Raw genomic sequence first — 21,174 nt, forward strand, 5'->3', positions numbered from 1 at the left:
GACATTAAAAAACTAATCTGAGGTGCTTTCAACTTGGGATTTCTGGTCTGGTGACTTAGATGAATTTATCCTCAGCAGCAGTGGTGACTCTTGGTCATGTGAGCCAGTTTCGTCATAGCACTTGATGGGTTTTTACCACTGCACTTGGGGACACATTCAAAGTGTTAGCAATTTTCCATCTCACTGACTTTCAGTTCTTAAAGTGATGATGGCCTTTGTTTCCCTTTACTTAGCTGATTGGTTCTTGCCATAATATAAATTTTAACAGTTGTCAAATAGGTCTGTCAGCTGTGTACCAGCCTGATTTCTGCCCAGCACAACTGATGGTCCCAGCCCCACTAAGAAGACAAGAAATTCCACAAATTAAACCTGACAGGCACACCTGTGAAGTGAAAACCATTTCAGGTGACTCCATCATGAAGCTCAGAGAGAGAAGACCGAGGGTTTGCAGCGCTGGCAACAAAACAAAGGGCGGCTACTTTGAGGAATTTAAATATAAAACGTATTTATTTATCAGTTGTTTCTTTTATGCATAATTCCATATATCTTGCTTCATATATTTGATGTCTTTAGTTTGTATCTACAATGTAGAAAGTAGTAAAAAAAAAAAAAAAAAGTAAGAAAAACCGTTAAATGAGAAAGTGTGTCCAAACCTTTGGATGTTATATTTAACTATCTATGAACTGAACCAAATTAGTTCCTCCCTTTACCGTAATGCCCAGTTACACTACAAAACAACTTTAGTCTGATTGGGTTTTTCTGTTGTTTTTTTTAGTGGATGCGGCTTTAACCACAGTGTGCAGTCAGGTGATCAGACGCTGACTTAACAGCTTTGTCGTAAATTTGCTGTCGTGGCCTTTGGTCTCGTGGCGTGGTCTGACTGACAGGAAGCAGTAAACACGTTTTTACTTCTGTAAACATGGAAGTGCATAAAGACGCTTTTGACTTGCCTTCTACAGTGTATCCTGTATGACAGGATTCCTGAGAGCTGCAGTCACGAGTTTTTCCCGACATTCAGCCACGTCCTCCGGAGCAGCGTGTTTCTGCTGCCTGATCGGAGGAGAAAGTTGGACATGTATTGATCTAAAATTGCTTCGGACTAAAACGCAAAATGCCTTGTTTTGAGCAAATAAAGCAGGGTTTGGAGAGCGCAGGGCAGGCGCACGTCCTGCAGTTTTGGCCGGAGCTGTGTGAGGAGGAGCGGGATGTTTTCCTCGAGGAGCTGGCTCAGCTGGACCTGAAAGGGCTGAAGGATCACTGTGAAGGGGCCGCGAAGGCTGCAGCCTCCCCGCCTGACAGTTTGGATCAGCACATAGAGCCGATCCCCCCTGAGTTCATCGGTAGCGTGAAGAAAAGTGGGAGAGACTCTCTAGAAGAGTGGGAAAGACGAGGTAAAATACACATTTGGTGCACGAGTAACGCGTTCAGACACGGAGGGGGGCAAACGTGCAGATAGTCGTTACATAAGTACAGATACTGAGTGGTAAATACTCTAGTAATCATCATCATATATGAACGTGTGCAAATATGTACACAGAACAGTTCAAAATGGCGAACACTTTAAAGTTAATTGTAGTGTTTTCATATTAAATTGGTTGAAAAATAATTGTTTTAAATTACTTTGGAAACACTTTAGCCACCAGCTACCTGGCGTTAGGAGTGATAACCAGCCTTAGCAGAGGAGAGGGGGCATGGTAAAGTTATATCATTTTCTTATGATGGAAAGGTTAATGGATTATACTTTTTTTGCATTTTGTGATTGGACCACCAACTATAGATGGAAACCTGAGCATGCGCACAGAAGGCTTATCCGATTATCTGGACTAGATTAGGAGTTAAAATTGGATTTCACAAGGTGTGAGAATGCTAAAATCAGCTGTGGTGAAAAGAATAACAAGTTGTAACAATTTCTCTTGTGAGTTCCAGGAGATTTTCCGAGTAGGCCTATAGGCAATGATCAGTTTAGACTTGCTGCTGCTGCTCCGAGGTTAACTGTCTTTCCACAACTCAGTTAATCCAAATATAAGCACATATTACATGAGAGGACATGGCGGATTTCCAACTCGTCTACATTATAATCCTGAAATTCAGTGAGTTAATCTGATGAGCAACATCATCTTAAATTCAAATTGATGTCTGCATCTATAATAAAGCTAATGAGCCATCAAATGAAGATATAGGAAAGAGTTTTAGTAGCTAGGCTAAGAAGAGAGGTGACAATCGGAGAACAGAACAAATGTGATGTTTGCTTTGAGGGTGCTGATGGACAAGTACACAGAAGGTTGGAAGGAGCTTCGCTGTGTCTTTGTGGATCAAGAGAAAGCATAGGACAGGGTGCCAAGAGAGGAACTGTGATACTGCATGAGGAAGTCGAGAGTGGCAGACACGTGAGAGTGGTGCAGGGCATCCAATGAAGACAGTGAGACAGTGGTGAGCTGTGCATGAGCAGTGACAGATCAGTTCAAATGAAACTACAGACTTTGGTTGCACAAGAGAGGTAAAGAAAAAAGTGCAGGCAGTGTGGAGACGAGTGTCAGGGGCGATTTGTGACAGAAAGAGAGCAGCAAGAGTGAAAGGGAGGTTTTACAGAATAGTGAGCTACTGTGTTTTTTTTGTTTTTTTTGTTTTTTTTTCAGGCTTAGATTTAAATCATTTTGTTGACTATATTTTGATGAGATGGTGAAATGGTAAGGGCTAACAATAGCAACCTTGGTTAGGAAGCACAAACTCCTTCAGTGGCGCTAACACATCACAGGACATATTATTTGTTAATTCCTTAATCTTCCAGTATTTGAGCACAAACACAGTTAAGTCCTTTTCACTGTGGCCAAGTAGATGGCAGTCTGCTACAGCTGCCTGTAGATGCAGACAGATGCACACATAACTTTAGGCCTTAAAAGAGAGGTTGCGTATTTAGAGAGATTTTTAAATCCTCTCTTAAATGGACTCTATAGAGAAATGTTTAATATACATATAATATAAAAACATATAATTTACATATAAATTTATTCTGATTTTTACTTTAAAAAAAATAATCCAAATCAAGTCAGAGCCATTTGCCCTGGCAGTACTTTAAAAGCTACGACATGAAATGATCTGACACTGGGCTGTCATTGCTTCACTGCTGTCCTCTGTGATTGTCATGAGTAAGCACTGCTGGGTTATGACAGCAAGTAAAACTGAGTAATTTCTAAGCTCCACAAAATTTATCTCTGAAGAACGCTTCTATAAAATTATGAATAGAGTAATAAGTTCGTTATAGTTATATAATTATAAATTAAAATACGTTATTATAGAAAGTTTAAGTTATAGAAGTAAACAATTCCCTTGTGTGTGCTTCTGCTCATTTTAGCTTTTTCTTTTTCTTCCCAATAACAGGGCTGCTGGAAATCTCGGAGAACTGTGTTGGAGTCCTGCTCTTGGCTGGTGGTCAGGGGACCCGTCTTGGTGTTCAGTACCCTAAAGGAATGTACAATGTTGGGCTGCCGAGTGGCAAAACTTTGTATCAGATCCAGGCAGAACGCATTCGCAAAATCCAAGAGCTTGCAGACAGCAAACATGGCTCTAAATGCACTGTTCCATGGTAGGTTCCTCTTGCTCTGCTAATCTGATAAAGTGTAAGAGTATATACTCAAAGTCAAAGTAAAAACCCTGATTCATTTTCTCTTTCTATAAGTTTTTGTAATGTTAACTTTTTCAATAAAGTCAACATTAACCTCCTAGGACCTGGCGTCCACATATGTGGACATCACATTTTGGGTTATTTAGACCAAAACACTAAATCTTGCTCTACAAGGGCCTGATATCCACTTACTGCTACTGTTCTATCGAAAGTTTAAACGAATATCCTCATATGTGGCTGAAATTTTCTTAGAAACAAAAATCAGGTAAAAAAAAAAAAAATCGGGTAATTCTTTAAGTTAACATTGGTTTGAAAACGTGGCTGTGGTTCATGTGGTTGAGAATGTCATCTACTAATCAAAAGGTCTGCTTGCCAAAGTGTCCTTGGCCAAGACACTGATTCTCAGGTTGTCCCTGCATCCATCGGAGTGTGAGAATGTTTGTGAATGTTAGAAAGCATTTAGGCATTAATAAAAGCACCATATCAGAGTGTGCGTGATTGTAGTAGAAAGTATTTTCAGTGCTCAACTAAGTAGAATGGCTCTATACCACTCGGCATCACTTCCTTTTAGCTTTTACATGGATAATAGTTTTAATTTTTCAAAACATTTTTCTAAATAGATTTTGCTAATGCTGCATTCAGTTTAACCCCCGAAACAGGAGTTCCACAATAGTCCTCCACTGCTGCAGACTGTGTGTAACGGTGTATAATCTCTACCCTCTGTGCTCTTCAGGTACATAATGACCAGTGAATTCACTCTGGCTCCAACTGAGACTTTTTTTAAGGAGAACAACTATTTTGGACTGGAACCAACAAACATCGTTATGTTTGAGCAAAGAATGATTCCAGCTGTGACATTTGATGGAAAAGTCATCTTGAAGGATAAAGGGAAGATAGCCATGGCACCAGGTGGGTGCATATGAAGTTACACAGAAGAGTCAGAAACAAATATGAGTGGAGTTATCTAAACTTTGGTTTCAGATGGTAATGGAGGTCTGTACCAGGCACTGGTGGACAATAAGGTGCTGGAGGACATGAAGAAAAGGGGAGTAAAGTACCTGCATGTGTACTGCGTGGACAACATTCTGGTCAAGATGGCCGATCCTGTGTTTATTGGCTTCTGTGTGAGCAAGGGCGCTGACTGTGGGGCCAAGGTGGAGTAATACAGCATCACACAGTATACATGAAAGAATACATTAAGATGTCTTTTACATTGTAATTGAATATAATCAATTGAAGGATTATATTTTGTGGAAAGTGAATTTCATTTTTGTTTCTTATGAATATTTTCTTTGGACTCTCACGTTAAACAAAGTTACTTGAATAGCAGTCCAATCCTTCAGCTACAATAAATCGTGCAGAACTGTGTCCAGTACGAGTATCTGTGTAGTCATTAGAGCAGACTGCATATAGCCAAGTGATTGGCTGTACATGAGTATGCTAATGGTTTCTCCTAATTCTTCCTTGTTCGTCCACCTCTGTCTTGCTTTAGGTGGTGGAGAAGGCGTACCCTACAGAGCCGGTCGGCGTGGTTTGCAGAGTACGAGGGGTATCCCAGGTGGTCGAGTACAGTGAGGTCCAGCCACAGACGGCTGAACTGCGAGGACCTGGAGGAGAGTTGGTTTACAGTGCTGGAAACATCTGCAATCACTTCTTTACCAGGAGCTTCCTGCAGGATGTGGCAGAGTAAGGGGCAGCACAACGTTATAAACAATTGAATGGCAGCTTTTAGTAGTACACAAATGACCAAAAAAAATTAAGAAAGAACAAATTTGAGCTCTTTTTATTCTGCAAGTTAGATCTGGCTGTTTCAGTGTATGCTAGATGTTTGTTAAAGAGTCCACAAATAGACCAAAACAATATATTAGTGCATAAATGTGTACTGTCCCAGCCTGTTGGAGTATCTTAGCTTCAATTAGTTTTTAGTGAGCACACATAAACCTCTAGAAGGTAGTAGTTGCTATAGTTCAGTGATTCTCACTTCATAATCATTGTTGGGGAGTTCAGAGGGCCCGGTGGCGCCAGTGTCTGTCAGTGCGCCACAGGGTGGCTGTGGCTACAATGTAGCTTGCCATCACCAGTGTATGAATGTGTGTGTGAATGGGTGCATGACTGGATGTGTAAAGCGCTTTGGGGTCCTTAGGGACTAGTAAAGCGCTATACAAATACAGGCCATTTACCATTTCTTTCTAGGGATCTGCAGCAACGCTGAGGTGTGTGGTGCAGTTCTATGCAAAAGTCTTAAAACACTACTTGAGTTTCTTTATATTTTGCTTCAAAGGAGCTCGCCTTTGTTGTAATATTTTAAATTGGTCATGAGCAGTAGTTCTCCACGCTTTCTAAGTTTTTCAGTGGACATTGGCTGCTTTGTCACTAACTTTCAGTCCAGTCCTTGAACCTGATCTCTCTTTTTTGTTTTTTTTTCTTTTCTTTGTTTGTTAAGACCGGCGTTAGCACTGGTCAATGATTCATTCGAGCATAAAAGGCTATTTAACTGAAGGGATGAGTCAGTGCTTTGTTTACTGATAACTGACAACTTGGCACAGAAGAAGTCTTAACATGTTTTTCACTGCCAAATTAACCAGATTTTAATTATACAGCTATTGAACTTCATTGCTCCTTGAGTATAAAACCTTCCATTTTTATGGTATTCCATTTTGTTTGGTGCTGCTAACATATTTCATCTTTTAGGAAATATAAAGACCAGCTGAAGCAACATGTTGCCTTAAAGAAAGTGCCCTTTGTTGACGCACACGGCGTTCAAGTCAAACCATCCAAATCCAATGGCATAAAGATGGAGAAGTTTGTTTTTGACGTCTTCAAATTCTCAAGGTATTAATTGCTCTACATTATCTTTCAGTTTGTATGTGTTTACACATGTTGTTTTTACTGTATAGGTGATTTGCAATTAATTAGAAATTTACTCCCTTGTATTTGGAAGGAACTTCGTTGCGTTTGAGGTTGTCAGGGAGGATGAGTTTTCCCCCCTGAAAAATGCAGATGGCTCAGCCACAGACAACCCGACCACAGCCAGGAACTCTCTGCTGGCTCAACACTGCCGTTGGGTCACATCTGCTGGAGCCACACTGTTGGATAAATATGGGAATCCCCTTCCTCTTCCCAGGTCAGAGATGCTCCTATGTACTCCACACCCTGAGGAGCTGATTTGTTGTTACTACTATTGGAATTATAATATATACTTTGTGGCATGTAGCTCTTTTTAAAATGTATGTTAGTGTTGTTTTCAGGCTGATAGAAAAAAAAATTGAAACCTATTATTTAAATCTCAAGTTGTGCATTATTCATCCTGCAGCGTGTCAGCTGATGACAGTCCTCCGGCTCAATGTGAGATTTCACCGCTTGTCTCGTACTTTGGAGAGGTGAGAACAGTGTGTTAAATTGTGGAACCCTGCAGAGCACTTAGAGACAGCGATTCTTTCTTGTATTATAGATACACTGCGGACAAAAAGTACTCACTAAATAATTTTTTAGTTTTGCTCATGACTTAACTCCTGCCTCATCTCCTCTGTCAGGGTCTGGAGCAGCTGCTGAAAGGGAGGACAATTCATACTCCCTTTGTTCTGGATGAAAAGCAGGCCAAAAAGTTGCAAGCTCAATAGCTTTTTTTGTCATTTAGAGAGTTTTTTGACATTCCAAAACAGTGGATTGCAGCTTAGAGGTGTGTGCCAGGACTGCGGCAAAGTTTTGTTTTTTAATTTTGAATTGTATGTAATTATGATCATATCCAAATGTCACTTTGATAACCTACAATGTGATGTTGTTTCCTGGGGGGAGAATTTCTAAAAGAAAAAAGAAATTGATCCACAAAAAATAAAAGAATATCAAAAATAAACTACTTTCATCTATTTTGTCTTTTGATAATCCAGAATACATGTGTGTGAATGATGGGGAGACGTGTGGATGAGTGAATGCCTGTTGGGTTACTTACTACCTTGGCTTAACCCCACCACCCCCACCCCCCCATAGAGACCCATGAGGGAGGGTGTTTTACTGACTGATACAGTCACTTAGATAATAAAGTATTTTAACTTGAATGTATAAGAAACACAACATATTAATGAAACAGTCTACTTACTGAGCACATCTGGCTGTTAGGTCACGAAGTCACCCCTTCTTCTGCAAATGCTGAGAGAGAGGCAAAAACAGACTTTAATAGATACCACTACTTACAGATTAAAATTAATAATACATAACCCTCCCACAGTTACATTAAGATGACTCCCCCCCCCCCCCCCCCAACTTTTCACATATATATGTGAACATATGTAGATGAGGTATCATCACCTCATAACTGTAGCTACTTGGGAGCCATCTTGGTAAGGTCTTTTATGATTAGAAACATTTATGGAAGCAAAATAGCCCTAATTGTCACATCTGACCAGTGTATGTTTCCTGCCCTGACTTCTAACCTGTATGTTTAAGAAATGATGTAAAAATCACAGTTTAATAAGTGTCATGAAATCAATATCCTTAGTATCCTTATTTTCCTATTATATTGTTTTATGTACTTTAATAATGAAGGCTTGTAGAGCAAGGCCACTTTTGACTCACAAACTAAGTGCTCAGCCAGACTAAAAAAACAGGAAGTTTTAGTGCATAGGCATATTAAAAGATAAGACTCAGAAAAGAGAAACTTTGCCATATAAGCAATGTTTGAAATTGTGTGTGACGTGTGTGACGTCTGAAGTACAGAAATAACACCATATAAGACACATGTTGAGCTAAAAATGTTAGAGCTCTTGCAACTGGCGTTTGAGCTGTGCAGGAGTCTCTCTCTTCCGGAAGATGATTGAATAAAAAATGTTTTTTAACAATAGTGTTTTCTCTGTTATATCATGGGGACAAAAGAATCAGGGTTAATATTGATTAGGTACATTTATGGAAGAAAAATAGCCCTAATTGTCACATCTGACCAGTGTACGTTTTCTGCCCTGACTTCTAACCCGTATGTTTAAGAAATGATGTAAAAAAAAATCACCGTTTAATAAGTCAGAACGCCAGAGAGTGGTGCCTTGAACCGCCCCTTCTGAGTGGCGGAAAGAACGCTTTTTTCCCGGTCTATGAACGCCGCTTTTCCCAACACTCGCAAAAAGCAGCGCTCATTGCGCAGCTGCGTATGACGTAAAAAGCGGCGTTGGAAGACCGGGAAAAACGGCGTTTTTTCCTCCACTCAGAAGGGGCGTTCAAGGCGCCAGTCTCTGGCGTAAAATACTGTGTTCTGTTCCGGTCAACGCCGTTTTTTTTTTACGGCGTTCTGACTTATCAAACGGCGATTTTTACGTCATTTCTTAAACAAACGGGTTAGAAAATTAGAGAATTTTGGCCTAGATTGTTTGCCATACTAATCGCTGCTACTGTGAGTCGTTGGACGGATAAAAACAAATCCACTGGAAGGAAGCGAGCGGGATGTTTACTTCCCAGCTGCCGAAACTCGACATATGTAATATGTCCTGGGTAGAAGAAATATTCAACGATTTGATTCGGTCGCAACACATCGTTTAATACTCTGACGACATTACGGCTTGTATGACGCTTGCCCAGGGAAGAGAGTGGTGTTGTCGTTTATCAGCTCCATTTGCATGTTGGATGGCTGATCTATTATGCTAAGAACATGTTCAAAAATGTTTTCGGCTCAGGGTTTCTGGTGAGAACATCACATGTGATTCTGACATGGGTCATAACGTTAATCCTCTTCCTACATGATACAGGTGAATCTATCACTTTACATTCATAGGCTTTGCCTCTATAATCGCTCGCACACCCCTGGGAGCTGTGGTGGTGTTAAGTGTGTGAGTGATGTGTTCACAGAGCTGAGGAAGCAGGAGGAGACGGGCCAGCTTGTCCAGCCCGTGCTCTTCGTCCTGCTGGTGCTGCTGTCTGTGCTGCTGTACTTCGCGGTCTCTCTGATGGACCCGGGTTTCATCCTGTCTGATGACACGGACTTGCAGGTGAGCACGAGCCTACTGTACATTACTGTTATCACTCCCACTTTTTACCTTTGTGTTGTGATGGTTTGAAGCAGCTTGAATGTTTACGTTGCTGGTTAAAAAACCTGATTTAAAAAATATATCTTAAAAGATAATCGTGTGCTTGCAGTGCCAAAACAATAATGATAACAATAATTTATTTAAGGCAAACTAACACTCTGCCTTTAATTCAGTTCAGTTTTATTTATATAAGATCACAGCAATAGTCGCCTAAAGTTGCTTAATATTGTAACTTAAATGAGCTGTAGGCCACTGCTGGCACTGTCATCTCTTTAGTGGCCACTTTAGTGTAAGTAGTGCAAAAACAAACCAATCAAGCAAGTATTTCCAAAAATTTAGTGTTTTGTTTGTTTGTTTTAAATTTCAAATATTCTATAACAAGACAAAACTGCCAGTGTTAACACATTTTCCCCCCCTCATGCTTAACTAACCGAAGCCTTTCATTAAACTACCAGAGAAGGAAATTGCTACTCTCTTTCTGGCCAGACACATGGCATCACTTCTGTTATAATTTTGTTCGTATTTAACAAAATAAAAAAGCAGACAAGTGTACACGTTAGTTTTTGACTGCTGGTGAAAATTGTTTTTTTCACAAATAACTCTCACTGAACTAACACAGCCAGTCCCTCAACATGTTTGTACTCTCTCCTCATGATGCCTTCATATTAAATCGTTTTTTGCTTTTTAAAGAACTTATTTTAACATTGCACTCAACAACAAACAAATCCTCCCAACAAAAAGGTAACTTCAATATACGGGCTGCAAGTAGGGGTGACGTGAGCCACAAGTGGCCATGGGCTGCGAGTTTGAAACCACTGCCCTACTCTAATAGCGAGAAAGAAAAGTATGTGAGGGTGGTGCAGCACATGTATGAGGACAGTGGTGAAGGATCTTCTCTAAAGCCTTTCTTGTTTCCAGTTGAAATTAGGGGTGGCTTTAAAAAATCTATTTTCCGATTCAAATCGATGTTAGCTAGAATAACACAATATCGATTCATTAAATCCTGAATCGATTTTTAAATATAAATTTATTTTGCCAGAAACACCAGAATCTCAGGTTAAGGCTCACAAAAGAATTTCAACAACCACCAAACAGCTAAAACAGCAAATGAGAGCAGGTAAACAGAATCCGCACAAAGATGTAAACACAAAGAGCAGATCGTTCACCCGATGGCATGTACACAGACACGCTGTCTGGGCTGAATTCTGATTCTGCAGGTTTTGTCATTATCCGATCAAAATTCACTGAACCAGCAGCAAAAGAAGATCAAAACTACAGTTCACATTTAATAAACATCATATTTAATTCCCTCCTACTTTTGCTCTTTTGCTTCCACCACAATAAAATCACACTTCTGCACAGCTCTCGCTCGCTCTCTTTCTCTGTGTAATTCAAGAACAGTTTCTCTCAAACTCAAATCTCAGTTTTCTGCATTATTCGCTTGCTTATTACGCACCAGTCTACCGTTGTGTGCATTGCTGTCGCCCGCTGTTTTGGGTTTTTTTTGGTTTGTTTGTTGTTTTTCAAAAATGCCTAATTTCAACCTGCATATGGCCAATAAAGCATTCATTCATTCATTCATTCATTCATTCTGCTGTTCAACGACAAAGAAATGTAAACTTTTTAAAATTATGCCAAACTGCAAAAGGCTTAGCTGTGTCTCTAATAAAACCTCTGTAACTTTGCTCTGTTTCGCTTCAGCAGCATCAGGTAATGTTCATATGTTAATTCATGGTTTTCTTCTGTTTTTGATCTACTGCAGAGAATTTTTAAGGTGGTGCTATAAAAATTCAGGCCAGGAAAATCTCCTTCATGTTTTTCTGTGTTTTATCCACAGTTACTTTGACACAAAGGCATGTGCTGTGATGCTTACACCTCTGATGAAGTCAGTTTTTATACCTAGATATAAAATATGGATATGTACTGATAAATGATCAGAATTATACTATACCTGACTAAGTCAAAATTGAATTTAATCAAATTGAATCAGGGATAGAATTGAATTGGGACCTCGTGAATCGGAATCAAATTGATTATAGAAATCAGTGATGATATCCAGCAATTGTTGTAATGGACAGGCTAACAGATGAGGTCAGGCAGGAGTCTCTGTGGACTATGATGTTTGCAGTTGACATTGTGATCTATAGCGAGAGTAGGGAGAGGTAGAGGTATGCTATGGAGAAGAGGAATGAAAGTAGCAAGAACAGAATATGTGTGTGTGAATGAGATAGGTGGAAAGGGTGAACATGCAAGGACCAGAGATAGTGAGTTACTGTCGATGTGCCAGCACAGAGAGTGGTACTCTGCTCTTAGATGAAGTAAAAGGATTTCATGCAAGTCAGAAGTTACTAGCAAAGATGCAATTAAAGGTTCAGCTGTTGTATAACTTGGTTGGGGTCCAGACCATCTAAAGCAACAGACACTGCCCAAGAGAGGTGAAAGAGAGTGCAGGCAGAATGGAGTGGGTGGAGATAAAAGTCAGGAGTGTGAAAGGGATGATTTACAAGATGGTAGTAAGACATGTTATGATGTATGGCTTGGAGACAGTGGCTTTGACTAACAGACAGGGGGCTGAGGTGAACATGTTAAGATTTTCACTTGGAGTGACCAGGAAGGATAAGATTAAAAGTGAGGACACCTCAGTCCATCTGATGTCCCTACCATATAGAAAAAGTGGGAACAGTGACAGTGTCCACTTTAACATAATTTGTTAGCTGGACAGTTACTCCTTTCTGACCAATTTGTCTTCTTTGTTGTATTAGTTCATGCTGGGAGTGACTGAGGAGCAGCAGGACATGATTCCTCCTGCCACCAAATCCCTGAGACAGCGCCGTTGTGGCCACTGTCTGCTTCAGGTATGCTGCTCAGCTCGTCGGCAGAGGTGGTATACACATGTCACTTAAATAGAAGTAGAGACACTTCCAATAAAAAATACCCTGGTAAAAGTTAAAGTACTTATTCAACTTTTTTACTCCAGTAAAAGTAAAAAAAAGTACAGGCTTTGAAAAGTATAAAAGTAAAAAGTAACTCCTTGTTACTTCAGTTCTAATTAATAATGAATGTAAACAGTTTGCACATCCATAATGTAGAACACAAGCAGAGAAAAACAAAGGGAATTAAAAGAAACTAGCTCTGTTGCCTTCATTGTAGATATGTGGAGATCAGATGGAGCTTTCCTGCTGCTCTTTCTGGCCAAATCAGCAGGATATGAGCATCTTACATGAGGTACTACGGCTGATTTTCAACCCAAAGCAGTACAAAGCTAATTTAAAGGTGGAATTCATTGAGTGAATCTAATAAACATCATCACCTAATTTGCTGCCTGCTGCCCTTGGTGTAACCTGACACTGACCACCGCTCCATCATAGGGCATGGCTGTAAACGTCACTGTGTTGTGAGATAAGCAGTGTAGTCTGCACTCAGCTGCCTACAACTGTCATGGAACATGTGAATAACAAAAAGGCAGTATGCCAGTTTATTATCGTCAGGTCTCTACAATCTTGAGCGCCTGGAGTTGATTGTTCTTGTAATTTAGTGCTATACAATTAAATGGAATAGAACTGTGTTGAATTTTGCACAATGTTTCATAATATGAAAACCGCGAATTGCTACCTTATCGTGGTGGAGGGTTTTGTGTGTCTCAGGGTTCCCAGGGGCTATGTTGTCCGGGTGCTTTTGCCTCCTGATAGGGTCTCCAATGGCAAATTGGTCCTGGGCGAGGGACCAGACAAAGAGTGATTCAGAAGACCCCTATGAGTGCAAGATCAAGGGAACACTTCACCTTGGGTGGATGATTGACATGACTCTGCAATGTTGTGTGGAGATCAGGGGTGGTACCTCTGGATTTGCAGACCGGGGTAGTGGTTCCCATCTTTAAGAAAGGGGGAACGGTCTGTTAGTCGAACCTCGGATACAGGAGGAACAATGTGGTTTTCATCCTGGTTGTGGAACACTGGGCCAGCTCCTTATCCTCTCAAGGATTCTTGAGGGTGCATGAGAGTTTGCCCAACCAGAGAAGACATGGAGAAGGCATTCAACCGTGTCCCCTGGGGTGTCCTGTGGGAGGTGCTTCAGGAGTATAAGGGCGCCTGGCCCATTTCTACGGGCCATTCGATCCATAGACAACTGTTGCAAGAGCTTGGTCCACATATCTGGCAATAAGTTGAACTCGTTCACTGTGGGTGATGGACTCCGCCAGGGCTGCCCTTTGTCATCGATTCGGTTTGTTATTTTTATGGACAGAATTTCTATCTGTACTCAAGTGGCAGAAGGCTTTCATTTGGGTGGTCTCAGAATCTCATCTCCGCTTTTCGCAGATGATGTGATTTTGTTGGTTTCATCAGATGATGACCTCCAGCTCGCACTGGAACGGTTCACAGCCGAGTGTGAAGCAGTGGGAATAAGAATCAGCACCACCAAATCTGAAGCCATGGTCCTCAGCCGGGAAAGGGTGGAGTGATTTCCTGCCCCGATTTGAGGAGTTTAAGTATTTCATGGTCTTACTCACAAGTAACGGGACAAGGGAGCAGGAGATCGACAGATGGATTGGTGCTGCAGCTGCAGTGATATGGACGCTGTACCAGTCCGCCATGCTGAAGAGAGAGCTGAGTGTAAAAGCAAAGCTCTCTACTTGCTGATCAGTCTACGTCCCTACCGTCACCTATCACGAGGTCACGAGCTCTGGGCAGTGACCGAAAGAACAAGATCACGGATACAAACAGCGGAAATAAGCTTCTTTCCAGAATAATAATAATAATAATAACTTTATTTATAAAGCGCTTTCAAACAAAGTGCTGTACAACTATTTAAAACTAAAAAGATAAAAAAAATAATAAAAGCGATACATAGCAATACAGGTAAAGGACACAATACAAGTTAAAAAAAAGAGATAGGTTTAGGACTTCAGCCATCTGGGAGGGGCTCAGAGTAGAGCCGCTGCTCCTCCACAACGAAAGGAGCCAGTTGACGTGGTTCGGGCATGTCCCACCGGGAGGAGACCCCAGGGCAGACCCATGACTCGCTGGAGAGATTATATCTCTCAACTGGCCTGGGAACGCCTTGGTGTTCCCCCAGACAAGCTGGAGGAGGTGGTCGGGGCCAGGCATGGTCTGGGCTTCTCTGCTTAGGCTGCTGCCCCTGCGACCCGGCCCCAGGTAAGTGGAAAAAGAAGATGGATGGAAAACAGATCACACCAAACAACAGATCATCTATTGATCTGATATCTTTTTTAAAAACAGCTCTAAATTAAATAAGGAGATTACACGTCAGCTATCTAATGCCACTGAGCAATCTTTATCCTAGAAGATAAAATCTCCTGTTGTCTCTCCATCTCTGAGTGAAGTTATCTCACTTTCTTTTCTGTCCTTTGCAAGCACAGCAGGCATGCTGTGTGACAAATGGCACACAAACCGTTTGTGTGTCTGCTCTTATGAGTATATTTGAAAAATTGCACTGGAAATTCCTTGAGGTGACTCTTGTTGTGAATTGGAGCTGTACAAATAACATTGAATTTAAATTATCCACGACTTTAAAAAGTTTTATGCTTCTCTTCCGTAGCACTAGATGCAGAACCACCAGTGTTGTGGAAAAAAAGCTTATTATGACCAGCTTCCAGATATCTGGACCAAAACACACTGTTCTGGATTGTTCCGGCCCACTTTAAGCCTTGAAAACAGTGCTGTAAATGATGCACCGACTAAATGTTTTTGCCCTGTTTATTTGTTCATGTGCAATAAGCACAAGCAATTATTGTTCCCTCCATTTAGGTTCAACTTTGTTTGATATTTCAAGACGCACAGTAACCTGAAATAATAACTCAAATGTCCTCACATGTCTTAAACTTAGAGTAACAACCCCGAGTAGAAAATGGAGATATTTGTGTAAAAATGTAGGGACTAAAAGGGAAAAATAAATACTTAAGTACAGTTGAGATTTGTACGTGTACAACCACAACCCAAGTGACTAGGTCTCTGAAGGAAAAGGCAGTGAATGTGTGAGATATCTTTGTCACTACATTTGTACTGCACTGATTCACTTTTCTGTGAGGGAGCTAATCTCAGTTGTGGAGAGGTGAGGGTGGTACATCTGGCCAGAACAAAATCAGAGAGCCAAAGCCACCAGAGCCGTTTGGAGGCTAAGCAGGTCACCTACTAATCAAAAGGTTGGTTGTTCGATCCCCATCTGCTTGAGTCTGCGGCCTAAAACTCCTTGGGCAAGATATTAATCCCAAGTTGCTCTCCCATCTTCATCCATTGGAGTATAAATGAGTGTGAATGTTAGATAGAAAGCACTTGTATAGAGGCAAGTTGTATAAAGCGCTTTGAATGCTCAGAGTAGAAAAGTGCTATATATAAGAACCAGTAAAATGGTACCAGTCCATTTACCAAATGGTAAATTGGATACTTGTCACGCTTAAATGTTTTAGACATAACCTGAGTAAACACAAAATGCAACTTTTAAATGATAATTGAATATATTAAGGGGGAAAAAATCTACCTGGCACTGTGTGGAAAAAGTGATTATACCTGTCGAGAAAGGTGGGATTCAGCGAGACATTCAAGTAAATGATGTATGTGCACAAGTCAGATAGATGGAGAGAGGATGATAGTTGTCGCTGGTCATCTGGTGATCAGGCGTTAACAACGTGACTGGATGTCACAAAGGGTCGGGCCAGATGTCATCTCAGAAGATGTGACGTCCAGAAAGAGAGGGAGGAGAAAGCTTGACCAGGTATAAAAGTTAGGTGAAAAAGAGATACACGGATCTTCCCTTTGTCCTCTGCAAGATGAGCAGTTCAGAAGATCGAATATAAGATGTTAAAGATTCCAGCAGAGACTCTAGAGGAATCAATATACCTGGATACCAGAGGCAGCTAATGCTGTTACTGCCCCTAACCCTCACCCATCAGGCTCCATCTAAGCTCATTTATCAGAGGTTAGGACTTTTTAAACAGAGAGCCAATCCAGATCTCCTGTATTAGATTGTTGGTTCACCAGGTCCACACCCCCTAAACCTAATAAGTGGTCATGACACCCTTTGAAGCAAGAACTGTAATCAAACATTTTTGATAGCAAGAGTTCATTTTGTTGCATCGGAACCCTGATCTTGACTGAGGCAATTGATGTGGATGCATTGGGGTACAGTATCTTGCCCAAGATAAACTGGAGAAGCGGGGGATCGATCCATTGAATTTTTGATTAGTAGACAACTTACTCTACCACCGAATCAAATGGCCAGAAATAAAAGGACAGTTAAAATTGTGTTGCTTCTAAAACAACGAACGGATGCTGCTTGTGATGGATCCACAACTCTCCAGAGGTCATTTTCTGCTGTTTTTTCCCCCTCCTTGAAGTCTTACTTTTAAAAGGAGTCTGAAGGTCGTTCTGGATGTTGAAGCAGAAGTTTGAATAAGCATATGTCTGCTTGTGACAATAGAGGAAAAGCTGGGGTGGACAGACGTAGCATCTGTATTCCCATACAGGATGGGCAAACTGTACAATGTCACCTCTTTGTTCTCTGCATGTGTTTGTGTGTCAGTGTGTGGCTCTCAGGCTGAAATGAGACACTTGATATCTGGCAGGATCCAGCAGTGGTATAGGATATCAGGAAACACAGGGCTGTGTTACATACCCAGACGACCTTAAAAGTATCAGATAATACTTCAGATGCAGTATGCCGGGACTCCGAGTAAAATGTTTCATCACCAGATAAGAAAAGCCCCACATACTCACACAAACAGGAACTAACAAAAATTGGGCAAAATTCATGACGCACTGACACTTTCTCTAAGGAGGTACCACGGTCCATTGATAATACTGGACTACTGAGTTGAGCTCTGAGTTACAGACAGTCTGCCTGTATTCATTGTATATCAGTCACCTGATATACTTTTACACATCCAACTACACTCTGTTTCAGCTGCTTTAGCCTATCCATTTCTAAGGCACTTTACAACCCACTTCCCTGTCATCCCCATATTTCATTTTCAGTTTCATATCTGCTGACATGGTTGCCCACTCTGCTCAGTGGTCTTCCTGCTGCTCTCCCTGCCTCCGAGTGGCCTATGAACTGAACGGTGATGCTAAATTGCTCTAAATTAAATGACTAAATGGCTGAACTAACGACACTTTGTGCCCTGTGCTGTTGTAATCTTACCAAATACAGTGCATTTGGAAAGTATTCACACCGCTTTACCTGTTCCACATTTTTTCACATTATAGCCTTCTTCAAAAAATGAATTCAATTCTTTTCACTTCAAAATTCTACTTGCAATACCCCATAATGACAAAGTGAAAAAGCTTGCTTGAAAATCTTGCACATGTATTGAAAAACTAAAAAAAACCCCCACTATGCTATGAATGCACATATTCATAGCATTTATGGATCCTGTTTGCACTGATCATCTGTTAGAGCCACCTATGGTAATTCCTCTTTATATAATAATAATAATAATAATGGATTTATATAGCGCTTTTCAAGGCACCCAAAGCGCTTTACAATGCCATTATTCATTCACTCTCACATTCATACACTGGTGGAGGCAAGCTACGGTTGTAGCCACAGCTGCCCTGGGGCAGACTGACAGAGGCGAGGCTGCCATATCGTGCCATTGGCCCCTCTGGCCAACACCAGTAGGGTAAAGTGTCTTGCCCAAGGACACAACGACCAGGACAGAGAGCCCGGGGATCGAACCGGCGACCTTCCGGTTACAGATACGCTTCCCAACCCCCTGAGCCACGGTCGCCCCATATATACAAGGTCTTGAGTAATCTTAAACACCTCATAGTACCATGACACCCCATTAGAACACTTTGGTCTCAGACTGCTGGTTTACTTGGGGTTTGTAGGATATTTAAAAGTAGAATAGGATGCAGAGGCTTCAGCTTTCAGGCCCCTCTTCTATGGAACCAGTTTCCAGTTTGGATTCAGGAGACAGACACCATCTGTACATTTAAGAGTAAGCTTAAAACTTTCCTTTTTGCTAAAGCATATAGTTAGGGCTGGACCAGGTGACCCTGAATCCTCCCTCAGTTATAATGCAGTAGGCCTAGGCTGCTGGGGACTTCCCATGATGCACCGAGTGGTTTATACACAACTCTGCATTTAATCATTAATTATTAGTTATTATTAATCGCTTGCTCTTTGAGGCAACTGTTGATGTGATTTGCCTCTATATAAATAAAACTGAAAGAAAGAAAAGGAAATGAATATAAATGGTACAATTATTAAAGATGAGGGTTCTATGGCACGTGAATTTAATAACACTGTATACAGTTAGTAGTGGAATTAACTCAGAATTTCAATTCTTCAGTTGTAACATAATAACTGTGGAATCATCAGATTTATTTTGCGTGCAAGAGGTTAATGAAGCAGAAATCATGGAGATGATTAATGATTTGGACACTTGTTTCATTCAAAAAAAAAAAATTGTTCTGTGTTTCAAGCAGCAGCCAATGAGATCAAAGCACTGCCAGACGTGTCAGCACTGCGTCCGGCGTTATGACCATCACTGTCCCTGGATTGAGAACTGCGTTGGTGAGAGGAACCACCGCTGGTTTGTGTTTTACCTGGCCTTCCAGCTGCTAGTGCTTCTATGGGGCCTGCGCATTGCCTGGTGAGCAACACCACCCATCTCTACCTCCATGTTACTGTTGCTGCTGTTGCAAAGCTGTCACATCCTATTGCTCTCTCCTCTTCAGGACGGGTTTCACCTACGTACCCATCTGGCACCAGTGGCTGCGTACAAATGGAGTCCTGACGGCCGTGACCATGCTGCTAGCGCTGCTCTCGCTCATCGTACTGTTGCTGCTCGGCTCCCATCTATACCTGGTTTCTCTCAACACAACCACGTGGGAGTTCATGTCGCGCCACCGCATCTCCTACCTCAAACACTGCGGTGCAGATGAGAACCCCTTTGACCGCGGGACATTCCAAAACCTTTGGGGTTTCTTCTGCATCTGGGGCACAGTGGTGTGGGAGCATGTGTACTTCAAGGAGGGCAGCGATCAGGTTTAGGTACATTTCAGTGATGAACAGCCTCTCTGGATCTGGGATTACACACCAAATAGGAGGATAAACTGTGCTTGTGACCGGTTCCCTTTATATAGGCATTTGTGTTGTTGTGCCATAACTGTGGAGCGTTTCCCTCCTTCTCATCCTCTCAGTCGTTCTTTATTGCAATTGATTGCCTGCATTTCCTGTTTGTTTTTTTTACCTCAATGCAGTCGTAGTGAAATATGTGGGAGCTTTCAAATAGTCAGTTTTGGTTAGGAAGTTTTCTAATGAGTAAAGTGATACAGGTGCATGACAGCTATAATAAAAGCATTTCAAATTCTGGTCTAAAGACCTTATGTTAAGGTCTACAGCAAGAGAAATAAGAGCTATAATAATTGACTTAATTAAGTATAATGCACACTTCACCTTTGGAATGTTTGTTGTTTATCATGGAATTAATTTTTACTTAAGGTCAGCTAGAATACATGATGGATGGAGGAAATTTTACTTCAGTCATGGAAATCAAGGACTTAAATGAAATAAATCATTTTCCTGCTCATGTGTCTTACGGGCTATGGGGCAGGGCAAATTAGCATGATGCCCTAATGATCATGATCTAATAATAGTGCACTAATTTAATGAAATTTAAAGATGCAGCCGATTCATTTCAATAATAATCAATATGCTGCCAAGAGCAGAACAAATGAGCAGCTCAAAAACAGCAGAACCGGTGAGAAACCCAACGAGGATTGTGCGAACCAACGCAGGTCTTAGAAATAGAAAATGGAGAATGCGAGGTTCAAAGGTCTGAGACACAGCTGGAGCTCAGGATTTAGCCAGCATTTTTCAAACAGCTGTATGACCTGTAAGATGTGTAGAAGGTAAACAAAAGCATCAGATCTTGAGCCTCGCACACGTTCGTGAAAATACAGCTACTATGCCTACATGCTTATGAGCATTGCTCATTGTTGGTCTGTGCAGACTCCAGAGGAAGGACAGTTCAGCCAAGTTTCAGTATTATTGAGCAGAACACTCAGGGACAGGACTATTGCTATTTTTTTATGACCTTCATGAAACATCACAGTAAGAACACGCTAATAAGGTGGGCATTTTGCCGTCCATTGTCTCGATGCTGTAATTTCAACACAGTAGACATCGAGTTGGTTAGAATCTCAGCACACAGGCTTCTTTTCCCAACTTAAACATTTTGACCTCGATGGAGAACATCACCAGGTCGGGAACAGGAAATAGGAGTCATTTTTAGGACAATTTGAACATAGTGTGTGTTTCCAGAATGAGGCTGCTCCTCTTAATAACTGGTAACCAGCACTGCGGCCTTCCTCCTTATTGTCGGTGCTGTGCTTTTTTGGAAATCGAATTTCCCAGAGGAACCCACCCGAGGGATTAATAAAGTTCTATCTTATCTTATCTTATCTTATTGTTTACACATCAAGTTCATAATTTCCTTCAAAACAAGCAACTCTCTACATTGTCTTCAGGCATTTTACACACCTGAGTGAATCCGGTTAAGCTAGGACTTTACTCACCCAA

The 21,174-nt window shown here is 41.2% G+C and overlaps 2 protein-coding genes across 3 annotated transcripts; both read left to right on the plus strand.

Moving 5' to 3' along the window:
- The first annotated feature begins 415 nt into the window (after positions 1-415).
- On the plus strand, positions 416-7,468 carry uap1l1 (UDP-N-acetylglucosamine pyrophosphorylase 1 like 1). Its single transcript, XM_026172717.1, has 10 exons — positions 416-502; positions 776-1,391; positions 3,379-3,583; positions 4,356-4,531; positions 4,604-4,776; positions 5,115-5,308; positions 6,314-6,454; positions 6,564-6,746; positions 6,936-7,002; positions 7,156-7,468. Exons 2-10 carry the CDS (start codon positions 1,112-1,114, stop codon positions 7,240-7,242), a joined length of 1,506 nt encoding a protein of 501 aa, XP_026028502.1. The 5' UTR covers positions 416-502; positions 776-1,111; the 3' UTR covers positions 7,243-7,468.
- Positions 7,469-8,812: 1,344 nt separating this feature from the next.
- zdhhc12b (zDHHC palmitoyltransferase 12b) lies at positions 8,813-21,021 on the plus strand. Of its 2 annotated transcripts, none has more exons than XM_026172719.1 (5): positions 8,813-9,351; positions 9,452-9,591; positions 12,393-12,485; positions 19,074-19,243; positions 19,329-21,021. In XM_026172719.1, exons 1-5 carry the CDS (start codon positions 9,255-9,257, stop codon positions 19,642-19,644), a joined length of 816 nt encoding a protein of 271 aa, XP_026028504.1. In that variant the 5' UTR covers positions 8,813-9,254; the 3' UTR covers positions 19,645-21,021. The 2 variants fall into 2 exon arrangements, with proteins under 2 accessions (XP_026028504.1, XP_026028505.1); XM_026172720.1 differs by having other exon boundaries at positions 19,077-19,243.
- Positions 21,022-21,174: the final 153 nt, after the last annotated feature.

This window comes from Astatotilapia calliptera, chromosome 7, assembly GCF_900246225.1.
Source record: "Astatotilapia calliptera chromosome 7, fAstCal1.2, whole genome shotgun sequence".
NCBI lineage: Eukaryota > Metazoa > Chordata > Actinopteri > Cichliformes > Cichlidae > Astatotilapia > Astatotilapia calliptera.